The 14502-nt window shown below is 41.2% G+C and overlaps 1 protein-coding gene across 1 annotated transcript; it reads right to left on the bottom strand.

Moving 5' to 3' along the window:
- Window positions 1-12899: 12899 nt before the first annotated feature.
- On the bottom strand, window positions 12900-13802 carry LOC131411349 (zinc finger protein 182-like). Its single transcript, XM_058550143.1, has one exon. The coding sequence runs from the start codon at window positions 13800-13802 to the stop codon at window positions 12900-12902; it is 903 nt and encodes a 300-aa protein (XP_058406126.1).
- Between the last annotated feature and the right edge of the window lie 700 nt (window positions 13803-14502).

Here is a 14502-nt window from a genome sequence, read left to right as displayed (position 1 = left end):
AAAGGGAAAGACAAACATGTTTTAAATACCTACTATGTGTGCCATACACAGTGCTATATACCCTCCCACACATCCTGCGAGGAGGGCCCCATTATTACCCCCATATTACAAGGGAGGAAACTGAGACTCAGAGGGATGAATTACCTGCCCAAAGTTATCGGGTGTGTCTACTGTGAAAATATGTCCTCTTTCCACTATAGAAGAAAGGAAAGCAGTGACAGGAGAAGGGAAAGAGGAGGAGAGCCCTCATGGGAGAAGGGAGAAGGAAGTGGGGGGTGGGGGCCTTGGGGCTCTGCCCAGCAAGGGCAATAGGCCCAGAGTTGTCCTTGCATCCCAGACGGCTCACTGGGGGAATGTTTATGGGAAACCTCAACATTCAGAAGGAGCGTGACCTCCCAGCCTGTCTGCTCCTGCCCCGTGACTGCTTGGGCTATAAACAGCCTGTTTACTAAACCCAGGAAACTGGCTCCTCTGCCATTTAGCTTTATCTCTCGTGATGGGCGGGCTTGGAGAGCAGGGGGTGCCTGGCCAAGAGTTTCTACACTGGGAGGAGCGGCTGCTGGGAACTCAACGATCCTTAAAGAGCTGGGACAACAGAGGCCACAGAGAGCACACATCCTGTGCGTGTCCACCTCTTGCACACTTGCTGAGGCCGCACAGTGGGTTAATGGGCCCTAAAAACCCTGCACCCAATGTTGGCCACTTTAAGGGAACTAAAGCTTGACTCATCTCATTATTTTCCCTAATGACTCGCATCATTAGAGCACTTTGGTGAAATCAAATGAAATCATAGCTATAAAGGCACTTAGTAAACTGAACCCCCTGAGCACCTGAGAAGTTGTTCCCTAGTCCAGTCTCTCCCAAATCCCCAATCCCTACACCTCCCATTCAATCCCTTAAGACAAGCTCACAGACTGCGACACACACACACTCACCCACCACATGCTTAGCACCACACACCAAGTCTCAGCTGTGAATACATAGTATTGACCTACGAGGTTGTTGGAAGGATTAAACCAGATACTTTCTGTGAAGTTTAGCACCATGCTTGGCACCTCTACGTGCTCAGTGAGTGTTAGCTACCATCTATTCTGGATGTCCTTCGAAAAAGTCCATAAAAGGCCTCCCACAGCAATGCTCTTACAAGTGACCCGAAATGGGAATATTTTTGAATGGAGGACAAGAGACAAGGCAGGTATTTCCTGTGGCTGGAATGGAAGGAACTGGATTTCAGAGGCAGCTTGAAGGATTGGAATGTGAACACCAAGAACACTGTGGAATTTCTGGGAAAGGGAGGGCATGTCCAAACACACAAATTGGATGAAAACTCTTGGGATATTTACCACTTAGAAAAGAACAGAACAAACACTGGCTCATTCCAAGGCAAGTGGCGAGACATGGTGACCTTTCAAGGACACAGGAGCTTGTGGCTGTAATGGAAAGGTGTTGAAAACAAGCTGAGTTCACAGGGCTCATCCTGCTGGCTGCCTCTGCAGGGTTGGTGAATGCGGTGGACCCCCCCCTCCACCTCACACTTCCAGAAACTTCTCCCAGTGTTCCCAATAATATCGCCCTACCCAGAGTCTTGACATACGTCCCTGTCTCTTCTATTCTCTCTTCTTCCCATTGAATCTATATTTGTTAATAGTTTGAGACTTTTTATTCACATAGTATGTGATTACATTCTTCTTGTAAAATTAAAGCTTGACAAATAAGGTTAAAATCCCATTTTACCCTTCTGCTCTCCATGTTTGTCACAACTCCTCTCCTCTAGCATAATTAGCAGTGTGTTTATCTTTCCAGAATTTTCTCTATGCACACACACACACACACATACACATACCATTTAAAATATGTGACAGCATGTTTCGTTTGACTTTTTTCCTTCTTTTTTCATAAGTAGTATTACACATTATTATTGTGCTACAACTTGCTTTTCTTACCCGCTATTTTTGGACATCTGTCCGTGTCAGTATTTTTAGTCTACTTAATTTTTAACCACTGCACAGTGTGAATGTTTTGTGGTTTATTTACTCGCTCTTCCCCACATGCAGGCTTTCACTGCTACAGGCGATGCTGCTGTGAACATCCTTCATACACCTTCTTGTGCGTGTGTGATTCTATTTCTCTACGACAGAAATCTGGCAGTGGAATTATAGGTTATCAGGATATGAACATCCCCTGCTGAATCTTAAGTATAGATTCTCCCTGGCCAGCTCTGGGGGTCATTTCTTCTGATTTGCAGGTACCACATCTAAATCACCAGCTTCCTACTTCTAACTCCCCACTGAACTTCTCCACCCAGACAGAGGTCCCTCAGGTTCTTCAATCTCATGTAAGAGAAGTGACCTCATCTCTTCCCTCCCTGCAGCCCCTCTCCTGGTGTACACGCTCACATTCTCCCAGTTGCCCAGACATGGAAATCTTAATCATAGTTCTCTCCTCAGCATCTAATGAAATGTCAAATCTTGTGGATTTTATCTCAGTAATGTCTTTCAGTTCTCATTCTTTCTCTGGTTATCATTGGCCAGGATTATTCTGATAATCCCCTAACTAGTCTCCTTGTTCCCGTATGCAATGCACCAAATTAATCTTCATAAAGCACAAGTGATGTCATTCTCTTTGTTGCTTTCTCCTGAATACGAAATACAGTAGGCTCTCCTTGGCTTGCTATTCACAGACTTCTCCAGTCCGGCTCAATGTTCTCCTGCTAGTTCTTCTCTCTTCAGATTCTGCCTCTCTCACACTCCAGGCACACTAATCCCTTTGCATTCCCAAATATTCCCACATTTCTTGCCTCCAAGACACTGTTTCTGTGTTTCCTCTCCTAGAGGTCTTTCTCTGAGCTCTGCCTGTTGAAGGTCTAGCATCCTCCCAGGTCCTGCCAAACTGACATTAAGGATGTGGGATCCAGCTTTCTGCCACAAGTAGCCAATTTCCTAACCTCTCTGACCATCAATTTTCTTCTCTGTAAAAAGGATATAATACCTTCCAGATCTATGGGGAACTTTTAATGAGATTATACACATAAAGCACTTAGCACAGTGCCTCTTGCAGAGTAAATGTACCTTACAGAGTAAACAAACCTTAGCTCTGATTGTTATCACACCTCTTTTATAAATCTGGGCCCAGCCTCACTGTCAAAGTGACTCTCCTGCCTTCCCGGGCTCTCTCTATTCTGGTGGGCATTTAGTCATTCAGTTATTTATGTATAACTCTGTCCTCACACCTGGTAATGACCCCCTGAGAGGCAGGGATCCTCTTATTTATTTCTGCATAGTGTCCAGCACTGTGCCTAGAACTGGATTGAATGTAGGGAGAATGTGGTACTGCTGTCATCTTGGGAAGTGCAGGGAAATGAAGAGAGCCAGCTGTATGCAATCAGAAGACAGCTCTGAATTCCACCTTGCACTCACTGGTTGGTGAGAATCTGTACGTGTCACCTCCTCTCCCCACACCCAGTTTCCTTATCCATAAAATGGGGAAAATGCTAATACCCGCCTCACAAAGTTGGGGTGAGCTTATGGATGCCAAAGAACTTTCTAGTTGTTTTTTGTTTGTTAAAGCTTAGCTTGTCTTCTCACAGTAGCCTGCTTCCCCCTTGTGGATAAAATTCAAATTGCATATTAATATCAGTCAGTATAAATAATCTAGGAGCCAGAGGTTTATCTCAGCATTGTTTATATTACTGAAAAATTGAAAACAAATCAGACTTCCAAATAGCAGTTTGCTTAAATATATTATGGTCCATCCACACAGGGGAATGTTATCGAGCCATTTGAATATAATGAAATAGATGTCTATGGTGTACTGCTCAGTAAAACCCTGAGTAAAAATGCCCCATTTTTGTAAATATCTATATACGTATGAAAGGATAATACCTTAAATATTAATAGTGTTTATGTTGGGTAGTGAAATTCAGTTGATTTTCTCTTTCCTCTTTATAGTTGTATGTCTGAGTTTTTAACAATGAGCACGTGTTATTGCTATCAAAAGAATTTAGCTCCTTCAATTGTGAGGGAACCTATCAGTAAAATAAGAAACCCGTTAGTGACCTGTTGTGACAGGCCAATCTGAGTCAGGGAGTGCTCTGAGTAATATATTTAACAAATAGTTCATGCTCCAGTACAATACATGCACACACACAATAAACTAACGTTGAAGTCAACCCGAGATGCGTGGACCTCGTGGAGAGGCAGTGTCAACAATCACTTATCTGCTCCTTGGGCCTGCTCCATGCAGAGAGCCCTGGGCGGGAGAATGTGGGAACAGCAAGCCAAGGAGAATAAAGGGTCCGAGACTGGAGTTCTAGGAGCATCTCAGAAGTGGTTTGATGGTTGCGGTGTATCTTGGCCAGACAGATCTGAAGTCCTGAATCTGACTGTTTGTTCCCAGCCCCAGTCAGACTCACGGCCTAGACAAAATCCTAGAACCGACACAGGCCTAACTGGAGATACTGACAGGTGAGAAACAGTCTCCTCCAGGGCTCACAGTGTGGACTGGGCAGCAGCTAAGTGTGAAGAGGCCGAATATGGTAAATGTTGAAGACTAGGAGCCTGTGAAGCTCGGGGACAGGAACAACCTCCTGGTCATGGGGTTGGGAAAGTTCCTGGAGGAGGTGGCAGATAAGCTGGCTACACATTTGTTCAGTGTTTACTCAGCATTTCTCAAAGCTTTAGCACCAAAGGGCCACTTAAAGGACATCCAGAGCATATGAAGACTCCACATTTTAAGTTTTTTATTAATCACTACTTAAAACAAAATTTAAATTATAAAAAACATAATACTCTCACATCAGCGAGAGGGATGACATTGTTTTCAGTCTTTAACCAGGGTCTGTATTTCCGGCTCCATGAGAGAAGGTCAGTTCCACTTCCAGTTGTATTCTTTTCTTTTACTTTCTCCTGTTTTAGAAAGTCTGAACTTAAAACTGTAGGCCATCAGTTGCTATGGAAAACAGCATGGTGGTTCCTCAAAAATTTAAACATAGAATTACCATATGATCCAGCAATCCTACTTCTAAGTATACACCTAAAAGAACTGGAAGCAGGGACTTAAATTTGTGCTGTTAACCACTGAGCTATACTACCTCCCCAGGTGTCCAGGAAGCTTTTTTAAAAGTTTTAACTTGAATGACAAAAGCTGATACCATTAGTACCAGAAGGCAAGTGAATGTCATAAATGAGGTTACATTCAGTGGCTCTGGGAAGAAGAGCTATTTATAGAGCTAAGAATATAAGGGGCAAGCTTAGGAGCAGGTGCTTGGTGACTTCACTGCAAACATAATTATGAATTTATGAGATTTCCACAGCTTGCAGATATTATCTTGATTTCTCAATGTTCTGACAGAAGGAAGGGGCAGGAGGACACTGTCATAAATCCCGGAGTGGAGGCGAACTCTGCTGCTTGTCCAAGTCTGTGACTTAACTCTGAGATCACACTCCCTGTTTAGTGCAGAATGAGGCTCTCCTGGTGCTCCTTCCCAATTGTTCTGAAGGGGGCCAGGACTGCAACAGCTCCCTGTGCATGGGGCACTGGTAAGCTCTCGTGTGGGGATCAGCAAGCCATTGGTGTGGAGGAGTTAGAGGACTAAACTAGGCTAGGACAAAAACCTCCGTTTAAACCAGGCTGTTGGACAGTGTTCTTCCCTGGCTGACAATCGCCAGATGGGGGCAAAGTTCTGGAGAAATTCAGCACTTGTTTGGTATCTTCCACTGGGTTCAGAAGGTGAGTAAACCCTGTGGATAAAGTGCACATGGGTTACCTTCTGCTACACGGCAGAGAGGTTCTAGGGTGGATGACAAATTGACCACTGGGCCTTCAGAACACTTGTCCATAGATACACTACAGAGACCTGGTGGGTGTCATTCCAGGCTGTCCCCTACATGCCTCCAAAGCCTGAATTCTGGAACCTACTAGATGGTGATCAAAATGAACACAACTTGAGATATTCTTTCAGGGGCCAGTAAGACATCAAGCCCCCCTGCTTTCCTCCTATTACATTCTCAGGTCTCTGCTCTTACAGCTGTCTTGTACTTTCCTTCACTTTCAACAACAGGAGCCCAGGTTCCTAGTACTTTATTGATGGTGCCTTGCACTGACTTGGAGAGACAGACTCTTCTTCTATTCTTCAATCTTGTTCCTCTTTTGAATTTCAGTCTTAATCGGAGTCAGTGGCTCACCAATCAGTTTGGAAGGTACATGATCATCCAGGGCTTAGAAAGTGAGGTTTTTGTGTCTTGGACCATCAGCTTCTTCTTCTATCTAGATACACTCTGAAAAGGATAAATTTTTAATTACTATCTCAGATATCAGGGCATGGCTCATTCCTGGGTCTGAGAAGATTCTTCTTTTTCTTTTTCTTACTTCAAGGAAAGGCTATGATTGGGAATGTTGAATTCTCCCCTGAGACTTCAGACTGTGAAACAGGATGTTTATACTGAAAATTGAAGACACAAGACAAGGATAATAGTATAAGAAATGGAAATGGTTGAACAGGTTGGGAGAGAACTGCATAAGCTTTGGAACTATTTTGACAATGTTTATGAGTTATCTTTGTAAAGTGAATTCTGGAATTGAATCAATAATTTAAATCCTTCTGGAAAAGAAAGTACCAGGCCCAGATGATTTCACAGGTGAATTACAGAAAACATTTAGGGAATAAATAATGCCAGTTCTTCATAATCTCTTCCAGAAGACAGAAGCACAGGGAGAACCTCCTAACTCATTTTATGGAGTCAGCATTATGCTATACCAAAACCAGAAAAAGACATTACAAGAAAACAAAACTGTACATCACTATCTGTTATGAACATAGACACAAAAATCTTTACCAAAATATTAGCAAATTCAATCAAGCAATACATACCTTTTTATGTATATTATATCATAATATAATATGATATATTATCATATATCATGATATATCATGATATATGATAATCATATATCATGATTAAGTAGAGTTCATTCCAGGAATGCAAGGCTGGTTCAACATTCATAAATCAATGTAACTCATCTTATTAACAGGCTGAATCAGAAAAACCATGTGATCATATCTATGGAAGCAGAAAATGCGCTCAACAAAATTCAACACTTATATATGATAAACACTCTAAATTAAACTGGAAATAGAAGAGAACTGGTACATCCAGACAATGGAATATTATTCAGCACTAAAAAGAAATGAGCTATCAAGCCATGAAAAGACACAGAAGAACCTCAAATGCATATTATACTAAGTAAAAGAAGCCAATCTGAAAAGGCTATATATCGTATAATTCCAACTATATGACATTCTAGAAAAAGCAAAACTATGGAGACAGTAAAATGATCAGTGATTGCTAGGATTTAGAGGGAGGGATGAATTAGCAGAACATAGAAGATTTTTTTAGGGCAGTGAAACTATTCTATGTGATGCTAGAATGGTGGATACATGTCATTAAACATTTGTAAAAAACCCATAGAATGTACAGCATCAAGAGTGAATCCTAATGTAAACTATGGACTTCAAGTGGTTATGATGTGTTCATGTAGGTTCATCAATTATAACAAATGTACCATTCTGGTGTAGGATATTAATAGTAATGGAGGCTGCATGCATGGGTGGGAACTCTGTACTTTCTGCTCAGTTTTGCTGTGAACCTAAAATTGCTCTAAGAGATAAAGTCTATTAAAAATAACTGGGGGGGCCGGCCCCATGGCTTAGCGGCTAAGTGCGCATGCTCCGCTACTGGCGGCCCAGGTTCAGATCCCGGGTGCGCACCGACGCACTGCTTCTCTGGCCATGCTGAGGCCGCGTCCCACATACAGCAACTAGAAGGATGTGCAACTATGACATACAACTATCTACTGGGGCTTTGGGGGGAAAAAAAGGAGGAGGATTGGTGACAGATGTTAGCTCAGAAGCTGGTCTTCCTCAGCAAAAAGAGGAGGATTAGCATGTATGTTAGCTCAGGGCTGATCTTCCTCACAAAAAATAAATAAACAAATAACTGGTACACGGGGCCAGCCCAGTAGCATAGTGGTTAAGTTTGTGTGCTCCGCTTCAGTGGCCTGGGGCTCGTGTGTTTGGATCCCAGGCACGGACCTATACACCACTCATCAAGCCATGCTGTGGCAGCGTTCCATATACAAAATAGAGGAAGATTGGCATGAATGTTAGCTCAGGGGCAATCTTCCTCAAGCAAAAAGAGGAAGATTGACAACAGATGTTAGCTCAGGGCTGATCTTCCTCAACAAAACAAAACAAAACAAAAAACAAAAAAACTGGTACATTCACACAATGGAATATTATCAAGTGACAAAAAGAAATGAGCTATCAAGCCACACAAAAACATCGATGAATCTTAAATGCATGTTGCTAAGTGATAACAGCCAATCTGAAAATGCTACATACTGTATGATTCCATTTATATGACATTCTGGGAAAGGAAAAACTATACAGACAGTAAAATTATCAGTAGTTTTCAGGGCTTTGGTGGGAGAGGAGGATTGAATAGGTGAAGCCCAGGTGATTTTTAGGTTGTGAAACTATTCTGTATGATACTATAGCAATGGACATACATGATACTATGAAATTTTCCATAGAACTTTACAGCACAAACCATGAACCTTAATGTAATCAATTAAAAAATAATTTAGGCAGTAGGGGGATCTCAGGATGGAATTTAGACTTTGACCAAAAAATCTAACTATACTACACATGTATGAAATAACCTCACTGAAGGCGGTGAGGGGAAAAGTTGACCTAATTAACTTGGGAAATGAGTGGAGAAGACTAGAGGCAAATAAACTATACATAAGCACTGTACTCTAGTTGCTGAAGTTGTTTTCCACAGGGGTACAGGTTAATAATCCTTAAGCCACTACATACAGTATACTGGAATTGAACAATTAAATAAATGCATGGCAGACGGTGGGAGCCAGGTTTCTCACTGTTAGAGTGAGAGGTTGCAGATAAGCAAGTGGGGAAGGCCAGAATGGTCTACGTGATATTGGATCAGAGTTGGAGACATCAGCATGAAATCATGTTTATCTTAAAGTAGATACTGATGGATACCTATAGAGATATTTATAGGTTATACATACATGGGTTAGTATAAACACGTATATTCTCTGTTCTCTCAGCTGAGAGCGCCTAGAAGCTGTGACATCACAATAGCAACAAGCACACCTAGCACCCAAATCTTGGCTTCATTTTTATATAACAACTTTTTTGAGATATAATTTACACACATACAACTTAAATCTACTGTTGATCTCCTACAGTGAGTCTTCATTTCCGGTATTGTACTGTTCAACTCCAGAATTTCTATTTGCTCCTTTCAAATAATTTTTATCTACTGATATTCTCTATTTGATGAGTTACTGTCATAAACATAGTTTCCTCTAGCTTTTTGAACATATTTATCATAGTTTCTTTGGAGTCTTTGCCTTAATTGTCCAACATTTGGGCCTCCTCAAAGGCAGTTTCTATTGGCCCTGTTTTTCCTGTACAAGGGTTATACTATTCTGTTTCTTTGAATCTCTCATAGTTTTTGAGATACTATATTGTAGCAACTTTCGATTCTGATACATCCCCCCTTGGCCTTGTTGATGTTGCTCTATTTTGTTAGTTTCGTTTGTTTAGTGGCTTGCCTGGACTATTTTCCTGAAGTCTATTTTGTTTAGTGGCTCGCCTGGACTATTTCCATGAAGTCTATTTTCCCTCACTGCGTGTAGCCTCTGATGTCACTTCTCAGCTCCCCCATTCCCTACCCCAAGCCTGGCTTCCTAGAAGTCACTCTGGGTCAAAATATCTTAATGTTCAGCCAGTAATTGGTCAGAGGTTGTGCTGAAGCCCTGTGAGCCAGTAAGGCTTCCACTCTTTGCTGATGGATCTGTGTGTGAGTCGGAGAATTCTTTCAAGTCTGCCCTATGTTCAGTTAGTGATGAGTATCTTTCAAGTGCCTGCTCAGGTTGGTCCTGAATGAGTGAAACCTAGACATGTGCACAGCCTTCCAGATAGGGATGACTGTGATCTCACAGGGCACTTTTTAGCTATTTCCATGGTTCTTTCTGTTAAACTTCTGGGTGGCCTGCTGTTTCATTTGTTGCTACTTGTTTTATAGAACTGTTAGAATTCTAATTGCTTGCCACCAAGATCTCTGTTTTCAACAATGCCTTAAGTCATGCATTCCTCCGTGCTATGTACCAAATAAAGTCAGCTCCCTCTGTGGAGCTGTGAAGCTTCCAGTCCTCCCTTCTTGCCTTTTCCCCTGGACAGATGTCCACACTATTGCATTAGAGCTGAGGGTGGAGGGGGCGGCCTTTTTCTCCTGGAATGACACTTCTGCCCTACAAGTGGAGCTGAGGAAGTTTCTCGGCTTCTCCTCTTGGCATGAAAAGTCCTCCCTACAAGTGTGATTTTGGAGGAGAAACGGCAGCCCAAGGTCTTTTTGATTTACTCCTCCCAGTATGAAACCTCTGCTCTATAACTGGGAGCTGGGAGAATGATAGCCTGTAGTCGGTTCAGCTTGTCCCCCCTGTCTTGGAACATCTGCCCTACAAACAAGAGCATGGGCGTGGGAGTTTGGGGCCCCAGCATCCTTGGCCTACCTTGCCTTGGGTAGAGCCTATGCTGTACAAGCAGGAGGGAAGTTAGGAATGGGAGCCCCAGTCTTCCCAGCTGCGGCTGACCAAAACTGAGCTTCTGTAACACGGAGCCAGGGTGGGCGGATGAGACGCTACTTTGAGGATATCAAGCTTAAATGAGAAAATTTCAGCCTCTTAATAAAATCTTTCTTCCGAGTCACTGTATTTCACTGAAAAGGTTTATCAGGTTGTTGATTCTCAAAGCCTTTAAAATCATTCTCTTACTATTTGACGTCTAGAAATAGTTGTTTCTTTTTTTTAACTCTCTAAGGCCCCAAATTTCTGGGCTATTTGCTTTCGTGTTGGCTTGTCAATCACCAATTTTTCCTGAGTTTATCTCTTTCTTGTAATAGCTTCCCAAGTGCAACTAATATCAGTCAGCAAATACTACTAATATTCTGTTTTCTAACATCTCCTAGAGCTGTCAGCACAGTAGTTGTACGTAGAAAAGACAATTTTACCAAATGTTTTGCCAGTTTGTCACCATCTTTCCAGCCTCTGACATCAATTTTCTCACTGCCCAAGTGCTAAGCCAATGTCATAAATTTTAGTTTTTGTTACATTAGCAGTACACTTCTAGGACCAACCTCAAAATTCAGTGGCTTAATACACGGGCAATGCAGGCAGTGGTTCCAGGCCCATACCATTGTGAGAATAAAACAGAATGTGACCCCCCACAGTCCTATCTCCCTCCCTATCTCCTTGACTCGTCTAGAATGACTTGTCTGTCATTCTACCCTTCTACTGCAAGGTAAATTAGAAAACGCCAGATATATAGAAACGGTGCACAGTACAAGTCCCCAGTCATATTGTTGGGTTACATAGTACTCATACTTCGTATACTCAAATTTTGAAGTAACCCAGTAAAAAGGAGCAGTAGTATGTATATTAATTTTCTAGGGCTGCCATAACAAAATACCATAGACTCGGTGGCTTAGAAAAGAGAAATTTATTTTCTCACAGTTCTGGAGGTTGGAAGTCCAAGATCAAGGGGCAGGCAGTGTTGGCTTCTTCTGAGGCTGCCCTCCTGTGGCCTCTTCACACGGTCTTTCCTCTGTGCACCCACATCCCTGGTGTCCTAATCTCTTCTTTTTGTAAGGACAACAGTCAGATTGGATTAGAGCCCACCAGAATGGCCTCCTTTTAACTTAATTACTCTTTAAAGGCCCTATCTCCCAATGCAGTCACATTCTGAGGTACTAAGCATTAGGGCTTCAACATATGAATTTGGGGGGGGGACAATAACAGTATGTAAGGAGATAATTTAGTCAGCAAAAATAACTATTTAAATTGTAGCAAGTGTTGTTAAGAGGCCATGGTTATTTTCTTTTGCTCATTCTCATATATTTATCTATCTCATATTTATATATTTTATGTAAATAACACCTTTACGTACTCTATTACTGATCAAAAAGCAGAAGTCTTTTATATATACCAGCAACAGGAAAAAAACGTTGTTATTTTACACTTTAGAAATCTTACTGAATGCCATATTTTTTGTTATAATTCATACTGTCTTCTTTTTTTTTTTTAAATTTTATTTTTTTTTTTAAAGATTTTTTTATTTGTTTATTTATTTTCCCCCCAAAGCCCCAGTAGATAGTTGTATGTCATAGCTGCACATCCTTCTAGTTGCTGTATGTGGGACGCGGCCTCAGCATGGCTGGAGAAGCAGTGTGTTGGTGCGTGCCCAGGATCCGAACCCGGGCTGCCAGCAGCGGAGCGTGCACACTTAACTGCTAAGCCACGGGGCCGGCCCCATACTTTCTTAATAGAAGAAAAATTGGTATTATTTAATGTGGAAAATTTTGGTAGAGGGCATTCTATATATAATACTTATTTTATATTCATAGTTATGTTACTTCACATATGCAATTCCAACACATATATGATTTATGTTATGTGGTGCATAACATAATGTAGTACAGGTAGGAATATAATTCTTTCATATTTTGAGGATTGTCCATATGTGGTTTTCTAATTTTGTTCTGATTAGTATGCTTACTAATATTTCAAAAGTCTTTGTAGTCACAGCGGGCATTTATCCTTTAATAACAAGGTGTACCTTTTGTAATATCTTCTAGAAATACTTTGGCATCACATCTGGAGTATGATTTCTACAGAAACATAGCTACATACTTTTCTAAACATTTTGAATTAATAGGCTTCTCCTTAGTTAGACTTCTTGATACATAATAAAGTTTGGTTTCTACTGAAGGCTTTCTGTAATTTTTAGTTGAAGATATTCCCACATTAGTTTCTCTTTAAGGGATTTCTTCTTTATGAGTCCTCTTATGTCTACCGAAGGCTGAGCTATGTCTGAAGGCTTTCCCACATTGATTGCATTCATAGGGTCTTTCTCCTGTGTGAGTTCTGTGATGGATAATGAGGTCAGACTTCTCAGAAAACACTTTTTTACACTCATTACATGCATAAGGTTTCTCCCCAGTATGAATTTTCTGATGTCTAATAAGGCATGACACTTTACTGAATGCTCTCTCACACTTCGTACGTACATAAGGTTTCTCTCCCGTGTGTATTCTCTGATGTACAAAGAGATGTGACTTCATGCTGAAGGCTCTCCCACATTCATCACACACATAGGGTTTCTCTCCAGTATGAGTTCTCTTGTGAATGCTGAGGTGTGATTTTTGGAAAAATGCTTTCCTACACTCATTACATACATAGGGTTTTTCCCCAGTGTGAATTCTCTGATGTTCAATGAGGTGTGACTTATGGGAGAAAGCTTTTCTACATTCAGTACACTCATAAGGTTTCTCTTGAGTATGGATTCTCAGATGTATAACGAGATTTGATTTCTTCCTGAAGGCTTTCCCACAATCAATACATACAAAAGGCTTTTCTCCTGTATGAATTCTCTCATGGATAATGAGGTCTGACTTCTGGAAGAAGGCTTTCCCACATTGACTACATTCATTCTTTCTTGCATATCTTCTATTACCACTAAATAAGTCTAAATAGTTCAAACTCCTACCATAAGAGGCATGTTTTTGGATTCTTTGTTTTGAAGAAACAAAATCTGTGCTCAGATGAAAAATATTTCCAAGTGCATTACACTTGCTACCCTTTTCCTCAGTCACAGTTTCCTGGTCAGTGAATGCAACACGCCTCAAAAGTGTTTCTTGGTTCTCCTGGTGGCTCTCCATGGAGTCACGAACTTGCCAGACTTCTTCTAGAAGGAAGCAGAATAAACTACGTGTTGGTGAATATTTCTGCTAATGTATTATGGCTCATAACCCTTCACCCTATTGTGAAATTGAATCTTTACTGTCAGGCCTAATATCCAGATCTAAAAGAAATACTAAGGCTAAATGGAATCTATACCCCACAACTTTTTGTTTTTAATTGTAATAGTAGAAACAGAAACAGAGACTATGAAAAGAACACAAACATATCTGGCTATATGCAAAGAGGACTTTGCAAACTGGGGAGAAAAATGGAAATAACCCCAAGGAGTAGTAAAAGGAACAAAGAAGGACAGCTGCTAGAGGGTCAATGGGCAGAGCCCATCTATGAGAATTAAAAGTGACTGGGGTGAAATGGTGATTAGAGTGAATAAAGGAAGGACTGGATGAGGAACAGAGAGATCTGAGCTAGTGCCTCATCAACTCATTGTTTGATTGCTGCAGTTTAATCTTCACTTGTCTCTTTCCTTCCAGTGTCTTTGAGCTCTTGTCTATTCATCCATCAACATGAAACTGATTTTACAAAACCATCAACTCCACCTGCAAACAGGAACATTTTTGTAGCCGGTGCTTCAAAAAGCCATATAATAGTAATTGACTCTTGTATGGGCCCAGGAATTCATATGTCCAGTAAGAGAAAAATAGGCCATAGGATAAAACA

This window comes from Diceros bicornis, chromosome 1 (genome assembly GCF_020826845.1).
Source record: "Diceros bicornis minor isolate mBicDic1 chromosome 1, mDicBic1.mat.cur, whole genome shotgun sequence".
NCBI classification, from domain to species: Eukaryota; Metazoa; Chordata; class Mammalia; order Perissodactyla; family Rhinocerotidae; genus Diceros; species Diceros bicornis.
This window is presented reverse-complemented; position numbering and strand designations above follow the sequence as displayed.

What these genes read in the sequence shown, in the direction of transcription:
- LOC131411349 (XM_058550143.1), bottom strand. Translation starts at nt 13,802, where the DNA reads ATGGAGAGCCACCAGGAGAACCAAGAAACACTTTTGAGGCGTGTTGCA.